General features: G+C 46.1%; 1 protein-coding gene across 1 annotated transcript; it reads right to left on the reverse strand.

Annotated features, from left to right (window-relative positions):
- Nucleotides 1-350: 350 nt before the first annotated feature.
- LOC121596530 lies at nucleotides 351-27,737 on the reverse strand. Its single transcript, XM_041921568.1, has 5 exons — nucleotides 26,803-27,737; nucleotides 4,557-4,808; nucleotides 3,712-4,490; nucleotides 1,744-2,148; nucleotides 351-1,675 (listed from the first exon to the last, which is right to left on the reverse strand). Exons 2-5 carry the CDS (start codon nucleotides 4,603-4,605, stop codon nucleotides 764-766), a joined length of 2,145 nt encoding a protein of 714 aa, XP_041777502.1. The 5' UTR covers nucleotides 4,606-4,808; nucleotides 26,803-27,737; the 3' UTR covers nucleotides 351-763.

Consider the following 27,737-nt stretch of genomic DNA (forward strand, 5'->3'; position numbering starts at 1 on the left):
TCGCTCATTGCTGTGTGCTGTGCGTTGGCTTCACATATTTCTAAAGAGCTACCACAAGAGTTTTGCTGCGTACAGGCGCTATGTTGTATGCAATACCTTTTTTTATTATTATTACCTTACTATGTTCACCACTCCATCATCATCATGACCCGTCGTCGGTTTACAGTTACAGGCCTCTCCCTAACCCTTTTTTCCTATCTCTACCCTTACGTCGAACGACGGCCAGGCAGCTTCCACATTAGAAGTATCGTAATAGTAATACCATATACATAATGATAGTGTAAGCGAATGACGCACTTTTGCCACAGAACTATGTCTAAGTACCGGTTTTGGTTGTTGTTGTTTTTTTCCTTTTTGCTTGAGATGCTTGAAACACACGTAAAGCTTATAGAAGAGAAGGTTCTACAGTACAGCCCTAACACACGCTTTGGTTTGATTCTATACCCTTCCGCACTAAAACTACTGGAATGCCCTTCAACACATTGAACGATTAACACAGGTGTCTTTACTTTTGTTCTTGAGATCTTTCTCTCTCCCGCCTAGTGCGCGAGATGACTGTGTCCTTACTTACTTGCATAGGCAAATCCTGTTCAACGATTAAAACCTAAAACCCTCAAAGCCATGCACACACACACACACGCACACGGAGACAGACAACTACATCCACATCTACTAGCGGAGTTTAATTGTAGTATTGCACATTTGAAAGGGGAACTATTTACACAGTGCATTCAGCTCGTTGGGCCACAGCAATCTACACATCCTACCACGGACGCCACGTGGGTGCATGCAGCCCGTCCACCGTGCTCGTGCTGTTGCACCGTTCGCTGCTACCGCCGCTCGCATTGCTGCTCGTCGGCGATCTTCGATCCTCGACCGATCGTGGGCTTAAGCTGCGCCGCTCCTCCAGATACGGCGTGTGCGACGGATCCGGCCGGGCGGCCGGCATCGGTACATCACCGTCCGAGGACGTTTCCTTCTTGACGCTGTGCGGGCTTCGGCTGCCATTGGCGCTGGCCCGGCCGTCCGCTACGTCCGGTTCGCTCGTCAGCCCCGGTGAACCGCTGGACGGTGGTTCACTTTTGACCGAACCGGCCGTATGATGCACCGCATGATGTTGCTGCTGGTGGTGGTGTTGCTGGTGATGGTGATGATGATGCGGTTGCTGCTGCTGCTGATCATCGATCTCCATCTTGGTGACGGGTGGCACGGTTGGGACTGGCGTGACCGAGGACGACGACGGTCCACACTCGACCTTCGGCGGCATCCCTTTCGCCATCAGCGCGCGCACATCGGTGAGGCTGAGCTTGCTGATCGAGTCCGGTATGCCGAGCGACTTCTTGTACAGCTCCCAGTAGCCTTCGTCCACGTTGTCGGGCAGGGCGTGCAGGCTGCCCAGCATTTCGGCGGTCATCTTTTCGTGTGCCAGCACGGCCGCCTGTCGCCGGTTCTGCTCGATCAGCGTTTCGAAGTCGGTGCTGGAGAGGGAAGCGGCTGCGGCGGCGGCTGCTGCAGCGGCCGCCGCTGAGTGGTGATCGAGCATGGGCGGCGTGCTGCCGAGCCCGAGGGCCGTCGCTAGTTGGATGTAGTGGTCGGGAAGGAGCAGCGCTACTTGGCTCTGGGGTGGATAGCCGGCGGGAACCGGCTGTGGTACCACGGCACTGTGCTCCGAGTGCTGGCGAGGAGAAAACGAAATGCTTCATGAAATTACGATCAAATGGCAGGAATAGGCAGCGGTCTTACATTTGAAACGTCCTTATCCGACTCTAGAATCCCTCCGGCTGGTGAAGGAGTCGGGGAAGAGACGGCTGATGATGCGGTAGAGTATCCGTTGGCAAGCAGTGCAGCCGCCGTGCCCGGTTCGTGCTTGATCGCACTCGGATCGATCCGACAGTTCTTCAGGCTTGCCATCTCGATCGACAGCTTGCCGTGCTGCTGATGATGGCCGAGCATCATTTTGTTAAGTGCGGCCGCGGAATGACTGCTGGCAGCGGCAGATGTTGTTGCGATCTCGCTGCCGTGGATCATGTCCTCCAGATTGGCAACCGAAACCGTGGCCTGCGGGTGATGGTGCCCGGTTGGCTTGGCGCTGTGCACACCGATTGTGCCACCGCTCGTACCTCGATTGTTGTTTTCGTCTTGATGAAGCTGCAAGAAGGAGAAGGTTGGAGATATGTTAAAATAAATATAAAGGCTATATAATTGGATCTGCCGGCCGGTAATGATGACAGACCATTATGATAGCGGAATCGGTGGCTGAATCGAAGTAGATACTATATAAATTCCTGAACTAGGGACAAGTTCGCGATCCGTACCATGAGACCAATCCAAGTGAAATTTTTGGAACGGAATAAACATAGGTTATTTTAGGACTGATATATATATATAGGTAGCAGCCTAGGATCTGTGCGGGTTTGGGATATATTTTAGGGTTGGAATGGGTTTAGGATTAATGCTTGAAATTAATTGAATCCTGGAACAGAATGGTATGGGAATTTCACAAGTTGCATGACTGTCAGGGATTTTGTATCAGTTCCAGAATCAGTTTAGGTTTTGAAGCAGTTTCAGAGGTTGAAGATCAGTTTCAGGGTCAGTTTGAGTTGGGATCTATTCCAGAAATTCAAGGTTCAAGATTAGTTTCAGGATCTCTATGGATTCAGTATTTGTTCCAAGTTCTGCATGAGTTCTCGTAACGGTATGAGTTCTGAATCAATTCCAAGATCCATATGTATTAAGGATCTGTTCCAACATCATCATGGGTTATGTATACATTCCTAGATTGGTACGGGTTCAAGATCAGTTCCAGGAACAATAAACGTTCCAGAACTGTTAGGGATTGGATATCAGTTCCACGATAAATTGAGGTTCAGGAGTAGTTTCAGGACCGGTATGGGTTATGTATCCGTTCCTAAATTCCAGGATCAATTTAGGTTTAAGAGTAGTTTCTAGACCCGTTTTGGGCTAGGATCAGTTCCAGAGCTTGTATGGGGTGGAAACGGTATGGATTAAGGATCAGTTCAAGCACCGATATGGATTTGAGGTCAGTTGTATGATCAGTATGGTTTCACGATTAATTCTAGTACCGTCATGGGTTCATGATCAGTGTCAAAATCTATATTGGTTCAGAATCAGTCCTTGAGATTTGATCCTGGATTCGTATAGACTCAGTATCAGTTCCAGGGGACCGATCTGGTGGTACAGTCGTCAACTCGTACGACTTAACAACATGCCCGTCATGGGCTCAAGCCCCGATAGTCAGTGCCCCCATACGTAGGACTGACTATCCTGCTATGGTAATAATAAGTTACTGAAAGCCAAGCTCACTTCACTAACGGATACAGGCAGATCTTGACCGATAACGGTTGTTGTGCCAAAAGAATTATTATAAAGACATATTTTAGGACAAGAATACAGTCAGAATCAGCTCTAGAAACAGTAGGGATTCAGTATAGGTTTCAGTGGTCAGGGATCAGTACGGATTCAGAACCAGTTCCAGGTATGATATGGGACCAAAATAGATCAATGATCAGTTCCAGGACTGGTAGGAATCCAGCACCGAGTTGGATTCAAGATCACTTTGAGGTTCGGCGTGGCCCCAAGACTTTGGGAACACTTGGGAACTTAGATATAAAGCGAAACATTGCACACACCCAGAATTTATAACATCAACAAGAATTTTAAAAATATATTCAAAAATGTTCAAAAACTTACCAATGACGTTGACTTCGGCCCCAGCAGTGCAAGATCGGTCGGTGATCCACGGTACGAGTAAGGGGAGCGTCCAATTTCCCGGTTCGTCTTGCTAAAGTCCAGCGGGTTCGTGTCCTGCGGTACGACACCACCCGCACCACCGTACTCCACCATCAAGTCTTTGGGTTTTTTCAGCCCATCGTACATGGCCGCTCCACCCGCCCCAACTCCATCCACCAGCATCTTGCCGTCCTGTCCCACACCTGGCGAAGCGGCAACCGGTGGCAATCCATTCGCACCCGTCGCCACCGTCTTCGGACAAATCTCCGTATCGATCTCCGCAATACAGTTGTCCAGATGGCGCAGCAACCGTGCCTTCGATCCAGCGTCCGTCAGCGTCGGTACGCTCGGCAGTGGTGGTGGTTCCGGCGTGGCCAAATACCGTGCCACTTCCCTCGCACAGTCCGTATACCCTGCCCGGTACTTATCGATGCCCGGACTGTCGAGATTGCGGTGGCGCTGGAAGTGCCGCACGGTGAGCTCCAGGATGTCCGCCTTCTCGAGCTTGGAGTGTTTCGTCTGCCCATCGCCCGACTTGCTCTTGACCGTCGACTCGAGGATGAGGGCCTTCAGGATGGCCAGGCTCTGGTTGATGCGTGCCCGTCGTCGCTTCTCCATCAGTGGTTTGTTGGTGCGTTTCAGTGGATCCTGCGCCGCGTGTATCAGACCCGGTGCGGTGGTGCCGGTTTGGCTGGCTAGGTGACTGTCGAGCTTGGACGAGATTGCTGTTGCGCTTAACTCTGGTGGAACAGAAGGATGATAAGAAACGGGCGGGCAGGAAGCGGGAATGCAAGGGAAACACTTACCACTGCCGTGTTTATGATTCTTGTAGTCCTTATCCTTCTTTGCAGTCATTTTACGGTTGCTCGCGATGGCGTGGAAATAAATAAAAACTCAAATAACTCCGGCCGCGCACTACGTGTCGACTGGCATGCCGGGTGTGGTTTGTTTTTCCTTTGCTGCTGTACCACTGAGCGTCACACGGGTTAGACAGTGTTGAGCGACAGACGGGGGAGGTAATCTGACCGACTGGGTCAGGGTGACAATGGGCAGGAGAGCTGGAAATAGAAGCAAGTGTTGAGACCGTTAAAATGTAATATTGGTTAGCTGGGTTATTAAAATTGTCGAAAAGAGGAGGGATGACTTGGGTTTCCAATGTGGAAGATGTTTAAGTGAATGGTTGATCGTTTAATACCTTATCATTAAATGTTTCATTTGAAATAATTAATTTATTAAGAACAATTTTCATATCAAGAGCTTTTAAAATCAGCATTTGTACAGCTACATTGGTTAGAAGTATACAAAATAGTTCATGCACTTAGGGAAACGTTAATTGCACTTTCAATAATAGTATTCTACGGGTAATTAGACAAAATTTGACATCTCTATCTATAGAACTCTCGTCGTGAAGGCCCAAAAATTGAAGCAACTTCGTTTAGTAGAAGCGTGTGCGATCAATGAACGGCCAACATGATTCAAAAACACTACACGAACAATTTTGTCGCGAAAAGTTAGGAGGAATAGATAAAAAATGAAGTAGGTCCTAAAAACATGCCTGCACGCTTGCCTTCGTCCGCCATGGCGAAAATTCCGGATAACTGACAACAGACAGCTCTCAAGGTCGATTATTTATTTTTGCTAGTAAGTTTAACGAATAACCTTACAAAGTATTTTAATGAAAAGAAAAGATCTCACATAGTTTTTTTTCTACCGCCAGCCGGAAAAAGTCTTTTTTTTAATGCCAACGTTAACACTCACTGCGGCACGTAGCGCAACGGTTTCTTTGTGTACCGCTGTACAAATATAGCTTACAAAACCGACCACGAGAGGCGCTGCGGTCGAATATTCCCGCTCTGCTCGTGTTCCACGTGTTGTGACGTGATGATGGAAAACACGTGTTTTTAAATGAAATGATTAAAGAAAGTAGAAATTGGAAAAAAATATTTCAACTAACTAGTATTTGCTTCTTAAAAAATAAATAAAAAGTATATTCAAATGATTTATTTTTACAAGCGGCTAAGCGTCTCCATCGAGGTTGCGAACCAAAAGCAACACGCTTACACGCTGTTTACATACATGCAGTCTTCTTCATTTGCCAAAGTAAAACCAACATTTGCACCGTTTAACCGTGCACAGTACTTTAGACCCGGCAAAACATCGGTTAATTAGCCTTTCACACGGTTGCAACTTGCACCGGCACCGGCGTCACGCAAACGGCGACGGTGTGTGGGACGCGGAGGTTTTGTGTGTATTCAAACCATCCCAGCCAGAAGAAGCCGCAGCGCATTGCAACGTAAATTCCTACGCAAAACGTACAAACGTGCATACCTGCATAGCTGACGTAGCTGGCTGACCCAACGAGCACGACGACGACGGCAGGTCAGCATCCCGTGGGAATGTGGCATGCGAGATGCGGGCTCTCTGCGAGCACGGTGTGCCATACACGCACGCAAATTCATGGCGCAAAATTCGTTCGGGAATGACTGCACCTTTAGGTGCCCCACTAGGAGGAGGCGTTCATGCGAAAATGCGTGATTTTCCACACTCTCATGCAAAGGGTGTGTTTTATGTTTTCGCTTTCTTTCTTACCCCATCTGTGGTGCAGTACGTTCGCACACAAAGTGCAACATTCCTGCAGACTCTCCGAGTCAAGCCCACACACCTGGAAAGTGGGGAAAAATTGCTCATCCACCACCGGGACGACGGGAGTGTTGCTCACGGGCCATCTATCGAAGCGCGCCAGACCGTGGCCTTTTCAAAGTGCGAGACGAACAGCAAGCACACGCCCCGGCACAAAGGGGATTCGCGCACTTGGTCGGCTTAGTTTTGCTGGCAATTGCAGTCAGTGTGTTGTGTTGCCTTGTTCCTTGGTTGGCTTTGTTCGGTCGCGCTATAGGTAAGGGAAACTTTGCTGAGAAGGAGGAAACAGCCAGACAGGCACAGTTAAAGCAATTTGTTTTCTTTAAATTCAACCAGACATAATTGAATGATTTCTTTTGTGTTTTTTTACTTTAAAATATTTTTCTTGAATTTACTGTAAGTTCAGTATAATTACAGCTGAAAATTTTAATTATTTTGAACCTCTGCTGAAAATAAATATGATTTTTAATAGGTAAATTTCTAGTATATTTGTAACTCTATTTTTAATCAACTTGGCAGCACTTTGGACAAACGCGGACGCCGATCCACCGTCCTCCACACACGATCTACAGACCCATTGCCGTGAAGCACGCGATCCTACATCATCCTGTGTCGTGGTGTACGTGATAAGTCTTTCCCACAGTCTGCCCACCGCCATGGAAACGGTGACTCATTCTCTAGCAAGCGACACTGTACCGGGTTTGCTCCACCGCTCGGAGACACTTTTCCGTGCAGGTCGGTTTTTTTGTATGCGGTTGCACCTATTGTACCTCCATACAAAGCAGGAAAAGAACCGAACCATGTCCCGGAAAGGCCACATTAGACCGGTGAAGAGACACACAATTGGCACACAATTTCCTCTTGGATGCTTTTGAGTGGTTTTCCCTTTTTTCAACGGTTTTTTTTCTTACCCAAAAATAAAAATCCCGCATCCTTTCGTCGTACGGGGAGTGTATGGGGAGCTAATCTCGGAAACGTGTGTTGTTGCTCGTTTTTATGTTGTTGTTTTTTTTGCAGTGGGACTTTTCGTTTACACCGTCTGGTTGGCAGACACATACCCTTCGCACACACGCGTACGTTAATTGTACGCATCGTCAGCCTGTCGTCAAGTAGTCTTGTCCCACCGCACTCTTGGATTCACTTGCAGGCGGAACAAAAAAAAAAAAACAAGGTGTTGATTACAGTGAAATGTGTGAGCGACCCGAAAGGTGGATACTGAATGGTGTTAAAGGGGAGAGATGCTGTTAATCGTTTGAAAATGAATTTTATTATTGTTTGGTTTTTTACACGTTACATTACCATTTTTAAGCAAATTCGTGCAAATGCAACAACGATTGAATGTAGCGGAATTTGGGGCAAGTGTGCCATACGGGGCAAGAGTGCCACCAAGCATTTTTCCTTAAAAACTTTAGATTAATGATCAATTGTGTATACAGTTTGTTGCTTTCCAATGACTAGGTATTCTGAGCCTAATTTCATATAGACCAATCGATATTTCCCATTGTTTTAAACTGATTTATATTGAGTTTCAAAATTGAGCAGAATATTATAATCTTTTAATCCAACCAAATAAGCTCTCAAAAATCATGCGAACAATCAACCGAGAAAATATTTACACCACCGTATAGCTGAGAAAACGTGAAATTTTTTGTGGGGTTAGTTGAAAAAAACTTTCTTTTTGTCACTGAAAAATTCCATTTCAAAAAAGTTACAACTTTTGGGGCAAAAGAGCCATCTATATTTGGGGCAAGTGTGCCACTATCTTTCATAGGCACGAGCTGTCAAAAATGTAAACATTGTTGTAGCGTGCTGCGGAATGGTGCGCTATTGTGAGCGGATTCCACGCCAGAAAAACAGAACAGTAACAAACCATATTGTGGTACAGTTGGTGGTAAAAAAGGGTTCATTGGTGACTAAATACATGTAGGAATACATACACTAGTGGTACAAACGTAATAATTTCCAATTATCTAAAAAATACGGTTATTTTAACCAGGTGGCCGTCTTGCCCCATACGAGTGGCACTCTTGCCCCATAGCCCAAAAAACAACGTCTTTTTGGACCCTTTTTAAAACGCTTCAAAAACTGTTTTGTTTCCACTTTTTTCAAGCGAAACTCATTTATAAGTGAGGAAATAGATGTAAAATGGTTATGAGATTTAAATTTACTTTTGAAAAACACGTTTTAGTGAGTTATGACTTGAAATGCTTAAGGTGGCACACTTGCCCCAAGTTCCGCTACTTTATACAAAAAACATAACTATCAATTTAGAAAAGGTTAGACCGTTCATTAGCCATTTATTTAATGCAATATATATATATATATATATATATATATATATATATATATATATATATATATATATATATATATATATATATATATATATATATATATATTAAGCATCATTTTGTACAATTAAAATATTAATTGCCAACAATCATTGATCACAAATTCCATTTTCGCTTACGCTTTCGCTTTCGCTGCTGGAAAATGTAACTTATCTCGAACATATTCACATCAAAATCATATTTTGTGTTCAGAGTTACAGTCAATTTCCTCTAATCTACACCTTGGACTTGATTGTTTGGATTAGAGAGGGAATTCTTCACATTAAAAGGGTGGAAGAAACGAGTGCTTGAAGAAGCAAGAAGAGCCCAACATGTTTTACAAACGAATTGAAACACTAGAGGGTTGCAGAAATAAGAGATTTTCAGGATTAAAGTGACTCAAAGTGAAGGGGATGTCTAAAACGTTCATTCACAGATGTTTTCAGAGTTTAGAAAGAGTGAGTGATTACAGAGCGTCTTCAGTACATAAAATTTCCAATCTCATTTTTCTTCGCCACCCTTTTATTCTTGTTTTTTTGGATCGAGTTTGGCTTTGTCTTAATTTTTTTTAAATTTTGGTTTTAATTTTTCAGTTTGTTTTTTTCTTTTGATTTTTTTATACTTTTTATACTCCTTTTTTCTTTTTTCCTTTTCTGTTTTTTTAATCCTTTTTTCCTCTTTTTATTCTTACTTTTCCTATCATTTTATTTTCTCTTTATTTTTCATTTCCACTTTCTTCTCATCCCTTCTCTTTTTTTCTTGAGTTTCCTTCTTCGATGTAGTACAAACTATTGATAAACCGTGCCAGTCATGTCTGAAAAAGTGAAATTGGCCGTCACGATTTATAAAACATCAAACAATATGAAATATCCGCAACAATTAAAGACGTTTAATAACAAATTTATTAAAACAGGACCACCAAAAAAGCTTCATTAACAGCATGTGAGCCTTAAAAGTATAGTTGCATAGTTTTAAAAGTGCGTGGCATCGCAATGAATTACGATACACGTTCAATGCTCAGTTAGTGTCTTCAAAGCATCAAACCATCCAACGAATATGATTGAAATCATCTTTTTTTTTAAACCACCCATTTAACCTTGAACTTAAGATTTGATAAATCATCAATCCTGTGTTCAAGCGAGAAAGGGCCGTCGTTAGCTGTTAATTCCAATGCCCCTCAACAGCACTGCTCCGAATACGACCGAACGGCCCTGCCGGCAAAGCAAATTCCTAATCCATGTTGTAATTAAACAGTTAAAGGCTCAATTCCAGTGATAATTTGCACATAGATCGCTCGACGTGACTTGGATTGTCGGGGAGGGGGAGAGTGCTCTTGTACCTCTGCTTGTGCCTGCTAGGATTAGCCGGTACAGCCCGGCACGGGTTGACATGCCGGCCGGCAACACTTCCCCTCGCCCACTGACGTGTGGCGGAGCAAAATATGAGTCTCATCCTCAGCGCAATCCCCGACAGCGGCAGCGACTTTTGCAGGCACGTGGCTCCCTGTGCGGGTGCCGAAGGTCCTATAAATTATCCCATCTAATTAACCAACCGTCTTCTCCGCTCTCCCGTTGGCAAACGGGGGCGGGTGGGAGGGTTTTAGGCCGAGCCACGCTGACCTGCATCAAACCACGGCCCTTCCACCGGCCTCCGATCGCACTGGCCCCACACTGGGTGTCTGTCTCATCAGAGCAACTTTCGAGCGACAGTCACATTAAAGTTTATTCGAAACAGTCGCCCACACATCTGACCTGCTGGGCTGGGTGCAAAATCCTCCTACCCTCCCACCCGCTCGGCCCCATTCGCTTGGGACAATTTATCATCCGCCGGTTGCGATGTCACCAGAGAAGGACAGAGCACACCCGTGCGGACCAAACTCGCTTGGCGGACTCGCCCGCCCTTCCTGCACCGGTCAACTCCGGTTCGTGCTTCCCTTTCTGCGTCGTTGGTGATAAATTTAATTTTCCAACTTCCAGCCCCGCCCAGTTCGAGGTGGAAGGAAGGATGGTGAAGCTTTCGGTCGGTCTCGGGTGGGAATGATGTTGTTTTTTCATGCCCTTCGTTTCTCTCTCACTCACACTCTCTCGGTGTGTCTCTCCTTCTCCAACACATTCCCACATTGTAGGGAAGGTTTTTACACAGTGTATATTACAGTTCGCGGAACGGCAAAGGCCACCCACCCTCGGCACGCTTTCCCCCGAGACCACAAAACGGTAATCGTTGTCGGTGATCGTGGTGGTGGTGATGAAGGTGGAGGACGCAAAGCGGTTGGGCAATTACTGGAAAACTAAGTTTCCGTTTTGCGGATGCGGAAGCGAAGGGGGGGGGGGGGTAGGGATGGGCGTGGAATTTTATGGGACGCGATGGGTTGAATTCTGGGACCTGGGGTGTGTGCGGTGTGCGGGAGGAGGGTGTAGGTTAAACGAGGGCTCTACGAGGAGACGCGTCGTCGTCGTCGTCGTCGTCGTCTCTCGCTGATTAATTTAACTACAGCGAGAGGAAAGGAGCCGGACGGTCGCGTGGTGTTTGGTGCGGGAGTCGGCCGCATCGTTTCGAAGGGGAGTTAGAGTGAGAGTGAGACTAATCGAAAATAATTTACCAATAAGTAAACATGTAGTGCGGTTTGCGGGGTTTTTTGAAGGGAATGTACGAACAAGTGGAAATTGAGAGATGAGGCTAGGACTCAAGTGGATTAACCGCGGGACTACTTTTAAAAATTCGCAGCTTTTCAGTGAATTCTATGCAAGGATTGTTTTTTTAGAGTAAAATTTATGTTTGCAATTGTTTCATTTATTTTTCAATGCATCCATGTCCAGATTATAAGTAAATGCATCAAACATTAAATAAACATTACGCCGAAAAGGATATTAAAATCATTTTCTGGATTTTTTCCCAAGAGCACGGGGTCACTGTTTTTAGAACTATTAAGGATATTTGTGAGGTTATTTAAGATAAAATTTGAAGAGTCTGATATTTGAGACTATCATCCTCATCTTTTGTTGCTTGGTATAAAAATTGTGGTCAGCGGGCAAGCAATGGGTTAGTCACTGATAGGCTGTCTCAGAGTGATTGGTTCGTCCTTAGCTTAGATTGAACTCAGCCTGATTGAGATTTGAGTACACTTCAAGGAGACCAGTTAATACCATTTAATGAATTGGCTGAATTTATGCAGCGAACAATTAAGTTAGTCTTATTACGCAGCTCGCATCTCGTTCACGTCTCTTTTCAACAATTATTTATTAAAGCAAGGGACGACATCGGATAGACTGATCTGCATCCGCACAGATATCACAGTCTGCGTTGCGACTCATAATACTCGGAAATACATGAAATATGGATGTAACGATGCTGGTACACCAACCATGCTAGTTGCGATAAGTTCAGCGACCCATTAGTACAACAATATTAGCAATTTAACCGAATTCTCTCGCGATAAGGTATTATCTTGTGGAAGTAAACCTCCACTAGCCTGAGATATTGGATTGAACTACAAAAAAATAGAATTGCCTGTCAGCTTTCAGCTATAATTTGTAATCATTACGGCCGGGTCGTAACTACTGAACGATAAATCAATATATAAATACATATACAACGCGTTCCATAAAAAGCTATCGAAGATTTGTTTTATGCGTTCTACCCCAAGACTGGAAATTGTGTCTGATCAGTTTCACAGTGGTTGATAAGATCTCAAAATATTCCTTATAGTTTGTTCCGTTTGGTAGTAATGTATCCTAATCTTTTAATATTGGATGTTAGCGTTATCAAGCCGGTCTCGTGGAACAGTCGTCAATTCGTACGACTTAACAACATACCCGTCATGGGTTCAAGCCCCGAATACACCGTGCCCCCATACGTGAGACTGACTATCCTGCTATGATAACAATAAGTCACTGCAATCCAACCCCACTAGTGGTACAGGCAGGCCTTGACCGACTACGGCTATTGTATCAAAGAAGAAGAAGAAGAAGAAGAAGCTAGCGTTATCAGGTTCTTTAAATCTTATTTTCATTAAGGTTTTGACATTTCTCTGTAAAAATGTATACCGTTATGATTCAAAGTTTTGTACAGCTTCATATTAATTTTTCATGTTTTTCATTGAATATTTTCATATCCAGTTCCTCGCTATGCCGCTTTTTAACTTTACATGATTGCCATGATGTACTTCTTCTTCTTCTTCTTTGGCTCAACAACCGATGCCGGTCAAGGCCTGCCAACCCACTTGTGGGGTTGGCTTTCAGTGACTTATTGATTTCCCCCCATAGCAGGATAGTCAGTCCTACGTATGGCGGCACGGTCTATTTGGGGCTTGAACCCATGAAGGGCATGTTGTTACGTCGTACGAGTTGACGACTGTACCATGAGACCGGCCATGATGTACTAGAATCAATTAAAAACGTATCTAACCCCTAGTAGACCATGTTGTGCCGAGAAATAAATACTTTCTGTCGGTCAGTTCACCACTGTTCTTTGACACCAAAGTGTAAGTGTGTTTTTTACCAAAGTGTAGTGTGAATGTGAATGTAAAGATTACAGACTAAATTTTGAGACCGGCCGGAATTTGAATCAAAATAGTGTTGCATTTTTATGAATTTTTTAAGTGTTTTAAGTAAAATTACTGTAACTCTTAATTTTGTTCTGAAACGTTTGAAGGTTCACTTCAGTTCAGTGAGTTATGTAGAGGCCGATTTAATTTGAATTAGTAAGGCAATGTGACATGCGAAAGACGAATTTTGTGTCCGTTATTCGAAGCAAGACGGTACTTGAGCAGAAAAAAACTCTCTTTCATGCATGAAATTGACCTTTTTTAATGCTATGCTTGGAGATACTAAAAATAGAAAACACACACACATTTAAACAAATAAGTTTTTATGGAGAATTGACATCCTTTTAGTCGGTAAATGTGAAGCTCATCGTACAAAAAAAAAACTAGCTAAACATATAAAAACAGCCGCAAATGTGTATGAAAACCGATGAATATTTCACAAACTGACTTCGGGGACTGACTCCGTACACTGGAGTTAGTTCAAATGAAGTACTTTTGATTTCGTTTTTTCCGGAGAATATGTCTTTACACTAGTGGAACCGTATGACACAACTTTTAGAAGAGAGTTGGGCTTAGTTCTCAATGTTTTGTCTATCGCATAGCGATTACATTGGTTTTGCCTCGACAGTTGTTCATACCCATTATCAATCCAATAATCATTTCATTTTTACCTTTAAGCAAACTGGCTTTTTGATATCTTCGAGGCCAGATCACTGAAGTAGAGTTCGTTACAGAAACCTTGCTATGCCATGATGAACGATGACTAGCCGACAACAACAGAGACTGAGCCGTTTCAGACTCTTAGAAACAGGATCAAACCCATACCGAAATCATTGGGATCATTGATTGACAATTAGGTAAGACATTAAAGGTACCGGCACTGTTTTACTTCTAGAGCCTCGATGATTCTTGCAAATGGGAAACCAAGCTCTGTGTTGACTCCACGTGCAAAGCTCCAAAACCGCTCCAATTGGCGCTGTGATCTTTGGCAATTTTCTCCGAGACAACCGCATTAATCAACCAATCAAACGGCTGGTACCACCTCGATCGTGACAGCCTCGATCCTGGGTCCTGATTTTCGATCCTCCCAATTTCTAGCGTTCCGCAAAACCCGCATTAGTGTGGTGGAGGCACCCTTCGCCAACAAAAAAAAAAAAAAAAGAAGAGATAAAGCGAGCACACGGCACGGCGGAAACGCACCTCGCCGCTTTATCGCTTGCGGGGATTTATCTTGCATAAATAATTCTGCCTGCTCGCACCACCACAACCGCTTAATCCGCGGCTGCCAGCTAAGCTTTTCGTTGCAAACAGAAGAAACAAAAAAGAAACCCCGTGAAAAACGGCCAAAACGAACCGAGCCGTTGTGTTTGGAAGGCTCGACGAAACACCTTCCCCCATCGTCCCCCGCGCCGCGAAACCATCATCCATCATCTTAACCTGGGGCGAATGGGACTGCGAGCTGGGAAATCCGGTCACCTTTTTGCCTCGCTAAGAAGAAGTTAACACCCAGCCGGCGCTCACCCCACCACTGTGCAAGCCGACCGACGACGTCGACGAGGACGGAAGTCATGAAACGATCAACGGAAAGGAACTCCTCCACCACCCTCCTCCTAGCTCCGCGTGTGTTCCGTCAGCTGGCAGCAGGTGCTTAAACCAGCAGGCGAACCCCCGGCTCCTACCCCCCCCCTCCCCCTCACCTGCCAGAGCAAAGCACCGTCACCGATGGGAAGGATTTATGTGGCCCCCTTTCCATCCATCCGCCCGTTCCGCGGGCAGGAAAACGTTCGACAAACGTTCGGTTTCGGGGTGTTCGCATGGTGTGATCCCGGGACGCAGCAAACGGTTACGGTTGACGTTTCGGTATTATTATTATTTTTTACCCTTCCACCCCGGTCTATCACTTCCTCCAATCTCACAGTCTCGTGCGCACAGTGCACGTCAAAAAGGACGACGATGACGACGTCGAGGGTTGAGTTGTGTCGTCAACGGACAAATAAAAAAAAAAATGGGGGAAAAGAAGGAGAGGGAACAGAAACACACAGCAGAAAGGGGAGGTCGAAACGTAAACCACCATCAAATGTGCCTCGGGGTTACCTTCCCCGTCCCCCTAGCGCTCCTCTCGTGACTGTTGGCGCGGCACCCATTTATCGTTTTCCCGTGTCAAAACCCACACCCACACACACAGGCAGACGAGTGCGCCCGCTTGATGTCCTTATCAGCAGGCAAAGTCCCCACGGAACCTGCACCCAACTCCGCACTCCTCCCTCTCCTCACCCCATTTATTGTAGGGGGCGCCCTGGCGTGCCGGGCATTAAGCAGCAGAAAGCGTTGACGAGTGCGAGTTTCCCTTCCCTTTTCCACCCACTAAACCACCCCCACATTCCACAAAAGCACTCGAACTCGACTCGTGTGTGTCTGTGTGTGTGTGTGCAATGCCACGCGTTCCAGCTCGAGCCGAGCCACACGCTACTGCCACTTATCTGAATCATCACCTTCCGCCGACCGAACTCAAAGTTTCTCGATGGGTGGGAGTGGGTGGGTTTGAGTTGGTGAGGATTATCGGCCAACCGTACCGCACACGAACGCGGGGCGACACTAACGGATGCCTACCCACTCAGTTAGGTGAGTGGGGTGGTGGGTGAGGGGCTGGTGGAGTGGGGGCAGTGCTGGCAAAAAGCGATGGCAGCGATTGTTGATCGCTTTCGGAGCGATCGGAAGAAGGATAAGGGAGGAAGCGGGGCAGGATAATGTTGGCCTGCGGAAGCGCGGATAATTTGGTCGGGAAAACGTGGAAAACGCAAAAATTGGTCCGATAGGAAGGGGAGAGGAAGGACGAAAGGAAAGCAAAATTGCGCCATTCCCCTTCCTTGCCCACACACGGTTACGGTTACGGTTGGAGTAAAACGCTTCCACAACCCTCGCCAACGACCCGCCCCGCGTCTGCTGTGGCAAATTCGTAGCGTCGAGGGAATTTTCCTCCCTGGGAGTGTTTGTGGCGCGGGGTTGGGTGTGGGTGGGCTCAACATCGCGCGCGCGTTATTCACCCTCGTTAAATTCAGCACACCGTGTGGCTTGACGCTCCCTGTGCTGTGTGCTGTGTGTGTGTGTGCCACCACTCGTCCTCGTCGTCGTCGGCAGCCGTGGTGGGGTGGGAAATTCCTGGTAATCGTTTTTGGGTGGGGGGGGGGGATTGGGTGGGGAGGGTGTACACGCGCACGCTAGCGCACCATCCTATAAAACTAACACTCCACCCACCCCTCACCGGGCTCGATTTTCCCGCACACAACAGCAACAACAACACAGCGAACGGAACGGAGCATAAAAGTGGGGGCGGAGGGCGGAAGAGAAACGGTCGCCACGCTTACGCTGCTTGTTGGCACACCACCACCAACAACAACACCAACAGCAACTGCTGCTGCTGCTGCTACCGCCACAAGAGGGTGTAGAAAAGGCGAAAAAAAGGGGGTGTGGAAGTGATGAACGGAAAAGCGAAGGAAGGAGGGAGCAAAAAAAAGAATGCAGGAAAAGCTAGCACGTGGCGCAGGGTGGGTAGGGACGGGTGTTCGGTTGCATGAGCGCAAACATCGCACGTTTGTCGTGAGGTGGTGGGGTGGGGAGGGAGAGAGAGAAGCGAAGATGGTGGTGGTGAGACCAGTGCCAGACGATACGGCAAAGCCAACCGCCACAGAAAACGGCAATAGCAACGGAAGCGCAACCATCGCTAAGGATGAAAAGCAAATGGGTTGGATGGGGGGGACGGTGGTGGTTATTGGGGTAGGGGTAACCGGTGGGAGGGGGTTAACGATAGTGGTGTAGGCAGGCGTGTGCCACGGGTCTTGCTTTCGGTGCCACGGCGAGCAAATGGCAGGTCCTTTTTGCTCCGTTGCGGAGCGTTCGCTTTGCCTCGGCCGTACAGTGCATGACAGGTGTTGCTCGACAGCTCGGCAGAAGATTTTGCTTCGTGTATTGTTGTTAATTCTTCATGAACAAAATGTCAGCAAAATAGTTTACTCATAACCTGGTTTTTTGTACAAATGTTCTTAAATTTTGTATCGAATAGAAATCTTCATCATTTATATATTTTAGGCTTTTTAAGACGTTTTGGGAAATTTCAATGAATAGTAAATATTTTTTAAAATATTAATATTTAAACATAAATGTCAAAGCTTCAGATTTTATTTACTAGAATCATTATTTGTAGATATTTATGTAAGTTTGATATACAGGGTTTACGTAGCCAATCCGACATCGTAAAAGCGTTATCGATGATCGTAAATACTCATTGGGCCGACGTTCCTATCGGTTGGGCACTGTCATTTATATTCTAGCCTTGTGAATTATGAATTGGGCATAGTTTACAGCGAACGACCTACTCTGGATTTTCTGCCAAGAATTTTGCGAACAAGAATTTTGCGACCAAAAATCCTTATTGACCGATTTCATTGTTTACTATGCCCAATATGAATGAACTTCACAAGGTCCGAATAGAAATGACAAACCTCAATTGCGTCACCCGAATGTGCATCTACGGCGACCGATATCGCTTTTACGATTGGCTAGGTAAACCCTGTAAGATGCTTCGAACAAACTCCTATCCATATTTATCTTATTTTATTGTTATTTATTATTATCAGTTATATTTATTATTTTTATTATCAAATCTCAGTTTTATGAACTACAGTATAAATGCATTGAGTTCGATTGTTATCTTTAATGTATTAAGTATATAGTTAGCATTTCTTCTTCTTCTTCTTCTTCTTCTTCTTCTTCTTCTTCTTCTTCTTCTTCTTCTTCTTCTTTCTTCTTCTGCTTCTTCTTCTTCTTCTTCTTCTTCTTCTTCTTCTTCTTCTCTTCTTCTTTCTTCTTCTTCTTCTTCTTCTTCTTCTTCTTCTTCTTCTTCTTCTTCTTCTTCTTCTTCTTCTTCTTCTTCTTCTTTGACATAACAATTGTTTCCGGTTAGTTAGTATTTACTTAGCATTATTTAATTCCCAATGCTAGGTTCTTTTTATTTTAGCTGACTGATGGTACCATTATTGAAAATTATTAAGTAAAATTATTATATCAACATTTCATAATATTTACACGCTTACTTATTTAAAATTAAAAAACAAACACCAACTAATGGATCTTCATTTAAACTTTCACGCTTCACCTTATCACACTTTTTTTCAATCAACAATACCGTGTTGTGAAAAGTGCGTCCACCACTGTGTGCCCGGCCGGCCCAACCACAAACGACTTCTGCCCGACCCAAAGGCCCTAAAAGGCAGCCAAAAACCCTCGACTCTCGAACGGCATGCCTCGAAACGGCTCGAAAGGACCGAAACGATGCCCGGGACGAGGCGCGCCGTGCGCTGTGCCAAAGCGAGCCCCGGAAACCAAGTCACTCGTCTAAAGTTCCTTCGTCTGCCATACCGGCAGGACTGCTTTGAAAACTTCCTTCGAGGGTAGAGGGGCAAGGGCATCGCATCAAATTTGCCGCGCCACCGTTCCAGTGGAGGGAGAGAAGCCCACCGAGAATCCAAGCAGCAGCAACAGCAGTAGCAGCGTGTGGCGCCATCAAGTGTGCCCGAGTGTCGTTCCCAAGTGAAAACTATCCTCAACCGACAAACGCACTTGAGGGGGAGACGTTGGAGATGGGGGGGGGGCATAAGCAACAACAGGAGAGTGTTTTTCGTGGTGATGGAAGCAGCGCAGAGGGAGGAAGGGCGAGCAGAAGGATGTTTGTGCGAGTCCAACTCTCGACACGCCGCCATACCGAAGGAACTTAGAGACGGGGAACGTTTGGCACTGACTGGGCGCCTCTTGTCCCGTGTTTTTTCCCCGTTCTTTTCTGTTGCTGTCCCTTTCCATCCGCTCATAGTTACCATCGTCATCGTTGCTGTCGTTGTCGTTGAATTTTTGTGCACACGTACAACAAGCAGCACCACACGTACAGCCAGGGCGCACTGATTGTCGGTGGCGGTTGCCGACGACAGCAGACGACGAACCAGTGGGTTGCGCCATATTTCATGTGTGCTGTGTGTGTGCGCCACCCTCCGAGCTGGCACGGAGTTGGGGCACAGGGATACAGGGTGTTCGCGTGCCGACCTCAAACTTGTGCCGGGGGGTGGTCACCCGGCCCAAAATCAGCCACCCACGCCGGGCAAAATCCCAATCCTAGCGGAGCGCATTTGGGGGCGACACATTTGTGACACACAGCGCAACACGCACTGAGAGAAAGACAGAGGCATGGCATGCTGGTACGATCGCAGCGTTGGCTCCAAAAGCCTGGACAACACACCGTCCCTTCCTTGAACTCCCCCTTCGTCATCGCTGAGGGGAAGGTAAACAGAGAAAGACAAACGATTCCCAAAAATCATGCCCTTCCCACGAGGAGGTCGCTCCGGCTCTGGGAAATCATTTCACCGAAAAAAGGGGCTGCCGCCGGTATGCAGCGGAGGAAGGGCGGAAAAGTTGACAGCTGAAAGCCACCGGTCGTCGAGCAGCAGGGAGGACCGCTTGGCCAGTGAAAACGGTACCGGCAGAGCGCAATGATGAGTGAGGAACAACGGTACCGGCCGCTCGACCGCATAATCACAATCGCCATCACCATCATCATCGTCGTCAGGGCGCCCTCGCCTACTGTGCTCAAAATTATCGAGCTGCAGGAGGGACACACACGCTCGATTGGAAGCGTCGATTCTCGCTCGCTCGCCAGGAGTTCAAAAAGGGCAACCACGGGCGGGGAAAAGGTGGCCAATTTCCCACACCGTCGCGAGCCAGCGGATAGCAAAAAAAGGTGAAACCCGGAAGACGAGACGCGCAAGTTGGGATGAGTTTTCTTTATTCTGTGCACACACGCGGGGAAATGCGGAAAAAAACACACAGAGGCGATGAAACTGCCCCGTACCATGCCGTGCCGCTTGAGAGTTTTCCAACGGCAGTCGCAGCGCGTCAGCAAGTTGTTGCTGGAGATGGTTGGTTTCACCTTTTTTTTTTGTTGTTTTCCAACTTCCACAAAGAGAAAGCAAAAGAGAGAAAGGGAAGGATGGAAACGGTACGGTTTAGGGCAACTTGAAACCATGAAACCTCCCGCGGGCGTTCACTTGCCTTTTTCCGGATTATTCCGCCCATCCTTTTATGCTTACTCCCCCTCCGGTAAGGTTGCTGGCGCCCGGGCGAATGAATTACGAGCCGGCGTGGCGTGTGTCCTGACAGTTGACAAACTAAACTACACAGACAAAAAAAAAGGGACGAAAAGGACACCAGCACACACACACATATCTAGGTGGTGGAGCCGCTCGGATGCCGATAATTCTTTCTGTGCGTCCGTGCTAAGGAAAAAGGGAGCGGGACCAAAGGGAAAACAAAACAGCAAAAGGGTGAAAAACTCCCTCGGCAGGACTTTTCTGGGGTCCGAAAAGGGGTTCGGAACCTTCCAGCCATTGCAATTTGCGGCGCAAAAGTCGGCAAACAAACCCATCCTTTGCTGTTCCGTTCCATCCGACAGGGTTCACTTCTTCCGCCACACACATACACACACACACATATAGGTCCGTACAGGTGTTGCTTGTGACTGTGTGTTTGTGTTTGCCGGTGTGTAAGTGTGCATTTGCTGCTGGCTGGAAATCAAATTGCGGACATTTTCTTCCGCGCGCCGGTACGGACAACGACGGCGGCGGCGGCGGAGGCGGCGACAGCGGGATGGCGGGAGAGTGCGCGGCGATGGCTCTAATTAAATTAGAGCGAAACGGAAGCAACTTCTCCCACCTGCTTGCTTCTGCTCCTGCCAACGGCAAAGGGAGAATAAGCCAGCCCAGATCCTTCGCATAGGGCTGCTGCCGTTGCTGCGCGTTGTGTTCAAATCGAAGGCTGCCTCGATGGAGACGGCACGAGGATAAGCTGTTATTTTTCTTAGCATTTTCCCTCCCCACCCAGGTCGTTCTGTTTTCTGTGCTCACCCGCTCACCCGCCTGCTACGCTGCAGAAAACAATATCCTTAGCAAAAGTTTTTGCTCTCTCGTTGTGTGTGTGAGTGGGGTTGCTTTTTTCTCCGTGGGCCCGGTGTGAGCCATGCCTTCGGTGTTGCCGCCCTCTGGATAGCTAGCCGGTATCGTTCGGTATTTTATAGTTCTTTTACTTCCCTATTGCCGCCCTGCCTGCCCCCCTGTGAACGGTTTTTGGCTGTCGATTGCTGTTTGGATGCTGCGGTCTGATTTGGATGCCGCTTTGTGCTTTGGGACGGACCTGACCGACCGGGTGGGAAAAAAACCTCCGCAAAAGAAAAAGGCACCAAAAAACGATGCCGCCGCTATCGCTTTTCTTTGGCCTGCTTTTTTCTCTCTACTTCTCATTACGGTAAATCGTGGTAAACGTTGGAGCGGTGGAGGTTTTTCTTTTCCCGCGATTCAGTGTGTTTTTCTCTCCTTCTTTCTCTCTCTCTGTTTCTTGCTGATTATAAATGAATTTGGTTTTTATGCGGTCAGTGTTGGTGGTGGGTGGTAGCTGAAGATAAATAGATTTCGTAAGCTCGGCAAATCGAATGGCAAGATAAGGGAAAGGAAAAGTGCACCATAATTGGCATTGTATTGAATTCTGCGCTCGGCAAAAGTCGTGCCAATAATATGGAGTAAAGCGTGTTTGCCCAAAAGCTTGCGTGGGGTCTTGTGAGTGCGATCAGAAGTTTCCCTTTTTAAGAGTAGTTTTACAATTGTAATAATAATACATTTTACAATTGTAATAATTACATACTTTTCTCACCTCAAGGCTTCATTGTGTATTAGTATGTAGAGCACAACTTATGTTTTAGATAATAGTTTTAGTGAAAATTATAGGATAAATATTAAAAAATAAATATTAAATACAATTGTTTTTCAATGCTGCAATATTAGTTTTCTCAAAAAGCATAATACAAATTACTTTCAAATATTCCTTTTTACAAACATGTTATAACAAGCCGTGCATTTTTTATTATTAATCGAAAAGTAAGAATTTTTAATAATAGACTAATTTTGTCATTTAAATTTGATTTTTATACCCTTCGAATGGAACGATGGTTCAAATGGGAATCAAACTACAAAACGCCTTATGCGCATAAGCGAGTTAACGATTGTACCATTTGGTAGTCCACGTTGCTAAGCGAAATACATCAATATGAAGCTCCAGGAACTATTTGTATTGAATGATGTCATAGTATAAGCTCTTAGAACAAGCATAACAAAGCTTCAAAATATTGTTGGACGTTGCCAGCTTTTGAAAAATTGTTCGACTAATGTTTTTTAATGCTTTTTTTTATTCAGAAAGAACGGCTATATTCATGCCGTGGATAAATGAATATTGAACCTCATCGAGCAGTGATGCAATTGATCATGCTTGCCAAAACATAAAGAAATATATTATTGCTGAATAGCTACACTTCATCCTGGTATATTAAATATTCAAACCACACGTACTATTAGAACCTACTTTTTTACGTTCACAGCAGCAAAAACTCCAACGGCTTGCAAAGAGCCTGTCACACACAGTGCGCGAGTTAATATTTTATTTTACACTATTGTCCGGGAGCGTGCGCGCGTTAGCGATTTGCATAACCTTCATCTATAAATACCACATTCCGGCATGGAAAGGGAGTCGAAAAAAAAACCTTCCAAACCCGATCACTAAACACAAATCTAACCGTTCGCGAATAGGTGGAGAGGGGGTAAAACAGCGACTCCAAAAAATGTGAAATAATAACAGCAAAATGAAACGAAATAAACACCCCGAGAGTTTTTTTTTCTGTGTGTTGTTGCTTCGATCGGCTGGTGGGTTGGTCCGGTGGGTGGGTTCTGCCAGCCAGCACGAATATCCTGGCGCACGCCAAATGCCCTAATGACTCCCCTGCATTCCCTCATCTCTTTCCGATCTGCCCATTTTCCCTCTCTCGCTCGCAGTCGAGTTGAGAAGGGGGAGCAAACCGTCCGGGCCCCGGGACCAAGGGAGGTTAGAAAATGCGCCTACATTGACCGGAAAATAGGCCCAATCAGTGTGCGCCATCACGGTGTGGTTGTGGACGGGTGAAAACGTTGGAGCAAAAGCAGCGTAATGTGGCGATGGGGAGGGCGATTGTACCGGAGGGGAAGGACTGGTTGGAGCGGTCGGGGAGAGTTGAAAGATAAATGAATTCACCGACCCAGAAGCAGACAGGCTGCCGCTGCTGCTGCTGCTGCTGCTGCCAGGCTTCGGTGTCGGGTCCTGGTGCTGGTCTGGCGGTTGCGTACGACCAGACGGTGCTTTGCACACGGTACAGTGCTTGACAAAGTAAGCGCTTCGTGAAATATTTGTTGATTTTAAATTATTTTATTATGAGTAAAAATTATACAAGTATTATAGGTTATTTAAAGTGTAAATTACAAAAAAGTATTTTTGTGGAGCACAGTGCAAAAAAATGTCAAAATTATAGTTTTTTGGCTATAAACAATTTTCAAAAATAAATATTGTAATGTATTCTCTTTTAAGATTAAAATTTCAGATAAATTAATTTCATTAAAGTAGCTTAAATCAAACTTACTGTTTATTATACGACACAGGAAGTTAAAAATCCACATATTGGCAACAGAAATTACAATTTTACTTGCCAATTTCAATGTTTTGAAGATCTAAATGGATCCTTTTAACTTCAAAAAGTGTATCTAAAAGGAATTTAGACCTCTAATATATTATAGAAAGTCGTTTGTAAAATAAATATGATAAAATGATTATTTTATCTTAATCAATTTGGTTTAGCAGACCCTATTAGGAACGAAAAAATGCGTTTTGAGACGGACATGAGTATAGAATTGAACACTTGTGCATTTAAAACAGTGTTCTGTCAATCAAAAACCTTTTAAAATGCAGATCTTCTCGTCATCAAAATTGGGCTCATTACACGTTTTGGTAGAATGGTATAATGTTTCAAAATTTAGAAAAAAAACCCTCATCCTCCCTAACGTATTCTTTTAACAGCGTCATTTGAGTGTCAAAATCGCATGAAATCCCCTCTCTGCATCCCGCACCATAAGCCATATATTCAAATCTAAACTAATGACCGGAAGCCAAAAATTACCATATCAAAGCAATTGGCGATGGCCGTTCGACGATTTGTGCGACTGTTCGCTTTCGACCAAAACCCGATTTTGCACCATTCCCGACCCTCCCGATTTTCCAAATTGCACCAGTGATACGGTAATTGAGCAGCCACAGCCGCAGCCCCTAATCTATTAGGCAGACAAACGGTGCGCGACAAACGGGTGGGAAATGACAAACATCTCCCGCAGGGGTCACCACACCCCAACTGGGGTGCGCACGCATTCTTGTCACTTACTGTACTGGCTCGAGTTTTCGCAACCGATGCGAGCGAGCGTGAGCACGACAGCAGCACGAGCTGCCAACGCGCACTCCGATAGGCATCGGAGCAGAACCAGCACACGGTGAACGGGAGGTGTTGCTGATGATTTCGACGTACGATAGCAAAAAAAAACGCAAGCAGCGCCCGTCGAGAGGAAAGTGAGACAGTTGACCGGGCAGGTGGAATTTGACGTTAGGTCACGCGCGAACCCAGACCCGAAAGGGGACCCGAAAAGGATGAAAGGATCTGCCAGCCCAGGGTGGGGGCTTTGGGGACTCGGTTTTGTTGAAGCATGGAGCAACATGCCTGCACGCCAAGCACGCCAGGTACGGGGCAGCAATCAGTGGTCTGTGTGTGTGTGTGTCGGTGCGTCCTTCCCGGAAGAACACAGGACACATTCGCATAGTGCAGACAGGAGAGGGAACGGGCGCTGGTAGACAAACGGGTCAGCCGTCAACATCCTGTCGCACCCTTCCTTTTCCTGACTCGCCTTTCCAACGGATGACAAATAACCGTGCCATGAACTTGTAAATTTTATTCCATTCCGAATGGGATTGGCCCCAGAGAGCGTGTTGGGTTCGGTTCGGTTGGGTTGGGTTGGGTGGCATCGGAATCAAACCCCATCCTTCATCCTTTTCCTCATTTCTCTTCGGTACAGTGCGAGGCCGAAGCGTGCGCACGTCGTTAAATGGCACGGCTGATGATGATGATGATGGAACGCGCTCGCGGCACGGTTTGCGGACGGCAGCAGGAAGCAGGTGATTATTGGACGGATTTACGCAAGGAGAAAAGGATGGTGTTGGTGGTGGTGGTGGTTTGCGGCCTGATGACTGATTGCTTTAAGTGCTGCCGCCGTGCTGGTGTGCCGGAAAGGAATCGGACATCCTGTCGATGCTGGCCGCGCGGGCCTGCCATTTGGCAAAGGATTAGTAGGTGACAGGTTGCGCAGCAGCGAAGCATGTTGGTGCTGGGGTTTGATGAACCGAAATGGCTCCTCGTTTCGTACCGCGCCCTCCATTGAATCTTCCCCAACGAACGTCAGAATTGTGTTTAACCGATTCGGGTCCGCATTCGGTCTCCGTGCCCATCGGTTCTTGTGCTGTTCGTTGAATGAAGTGTTTTATTTTTAGCATCCTCCCATTCGAAGGGGGGGTGAGTTTTACAACCTCGTTGACCCTTTTTCTGTGTGTTTTTTTCTCTCTCTCTCTTCTTTCTATTGCTCTCATTAGTCCCGAGGATTTTGGAGGATTTTTTGTTTTGTTGCTGCTGCTTCTTCTTCTTCATCGCACCACACAACTGTTGTCATTGTCCAGCAGTCCCAGGCAGGAGGGGAGAGAAAACATAAAATATTCCCACCCAAAAGGGGTGTTTTTTTTTCAATTCCCCTAGTGGGATAAATGTAGATCAAATAAAACGTGAGGTTCAACAAAAAAAAAAGAGTCGAGCGACAGGCCAACCAACAAAAAAAGGGAAACACGCAAAACCTCCTCCGGTCGGAAATGAAGCGGAGGGGGTGGGTTGATAGGTGTGTGTGTTGAGGATTTTGCTTCCCTAATGGAGGTTCCGGTCGATGGAAATGTTGTAGTTGTTTTTTTTTCGTTTTGTTTTGCTTCGTCCTCTCCGTTCTGTGTGCATAGATTGCTTCCGAGGGAGGACAGCGAAGCAAAAACAAACCCCCCCAAACAAAAAAGAAGACAACTTAAACCCTCCGTATCTCCGTATCTCCGTCCCTTCGGTGTGACCATAAGATAAGATCCCACCTCACCCCACCAACATTGGCTGTTGACGGAGGGCGAGCGAGCGCGCTCGCGGGTTATGATTTTACGCTCATTTTCTTTTTATGGTTCAAAAGGGGATTAAGTAGCGAAACGGGTGACAGTGCGTCGAGGGGAGAGGAGGAGAGCAAAGAGGAAGCCTCCTCCTGCTCCTTGTGCAACGCATTCCCATGGGACCATGGAGGGTGGGATGACGCTAATCACCGGCATCGGTCCGAAAACGCCAAAGGATTAGCCAAAGTTCGTGACGTGGTGCACGAATCCATCCCACCGGAAGCTGGCAAATAGGGACATAACACATCTGTGTTCCGTGGTGTGCTGAAGTGCAGAGGGGAAGGGGGGTGGGTGTGTGGAGCTTTAGGGGGTGAAGGATTAGGTGCTGAAAGGCTGTAAATGCTCGGCATGCTCCTTACCTACCTGTTAGGTGCACAAGCTGGACGACCCCGACTGGACGACGTTATATTCCTGCTAGGCGGAGAAACAACCCGACGGTCTTGACGATGAACGACGATGATAGGCGTTGGCTTTTGGATGAAGACAGATATCACTCACTACTGCATTCCCAGGATGCCTTCCTGCCTGGACAGAGCAATTAACACGCTTCCCTGTTGTGGGGTGCGGCAGTACAGTAGTATTCCAGCGGTTTACTTGCACTGTTTTTGTTGCTTTGGGTTTGTGTTTGGTGGCTCGGTTTTAGTTTGTGCTTTGTTCATTTGCAAACTCAACCTGTTCACATTCACTTGTTTTTTTTTCTTCTTAAAATGAAACTGCACTGATTGGTTTTTGTTTCTTTTTTCTTACTCTTCACTTTTGTCACTCAGGTTACGATGTCTTAATGCTTTGTTTCTTCTTTATCTGTTTTGGTTCACTGTTTTATCACTTTTCTTGCCTTTACATCAGTTTGCTTCTATTTTTGATGTTTATTTTGTATTTTTGTCACTCGTTTTTATCACTTTTCTTCCTTTTGAATGATTCAATTATTTATCACACAGTGCTTTTATGCTTTACGTATATTTTTTATCCACGATCACTGTTTCATGCCACCACATAAAACCAAACAAACAAACAAAACTTAAACAAAAGCAAACTACACACTTGTGCAGCTATTGCACTTGCAACAAGAAACCCCACTCGCTTGTATGCACAGAAACAAAACAAAAAAAGGAAAAGTACGCCGACAAAAGAAAAACACTCGTGAAAAATGCACACTTGACGGCGTTTGTTGTTCGCGTGTAGAGTGCCAGCGTTTTCGTACCGAAACCCGGCCGAGCGACCTTTTTGCTAACAGACCTACGGGGGCAACCGTACGCCACCAGACCGAGCGTGCTAGTGACTGGCTGGTTGCCGTTGAT

Source organism: Anopheles merus, chromosome 3R (genome assembly GCF_017562075.2).
Source record: "Anopheles merus strain MAF chromosome 3R, AmerM5.1, whole genome shotgun sequence".
NCBI lineage: Eukaryota > Metazoa > Arthropoda > Insecta > Diptera > Culicidae > Anopheles > Anopheles merus.

Excerpts from the sequence above, each read along its gene's own strand:
- LOC121596530 (XM_041921568.1), bottom strand. The coding sequence starts at position 4,605 with ATGACTGCAAAGAAGGATAAGGACTACAAGAATCATAAACACGGCAGT. Across the intron at positions 4,491-4,556 it reads GAATCATAAACACGGCAGTG|AGTTAAGCGCAACAGCAATC; the intron begins GTAAGTGTTTCC and ends CTGTTCCACCAG. Across the intron at positions 2,149-3,711 it reads GGCCGAAGTCAACGTCATTG|CTTCATCAAGACGAAAACAA; the intron begins GTAAGTTTTTGA and ends TCCTTCTTGCAG.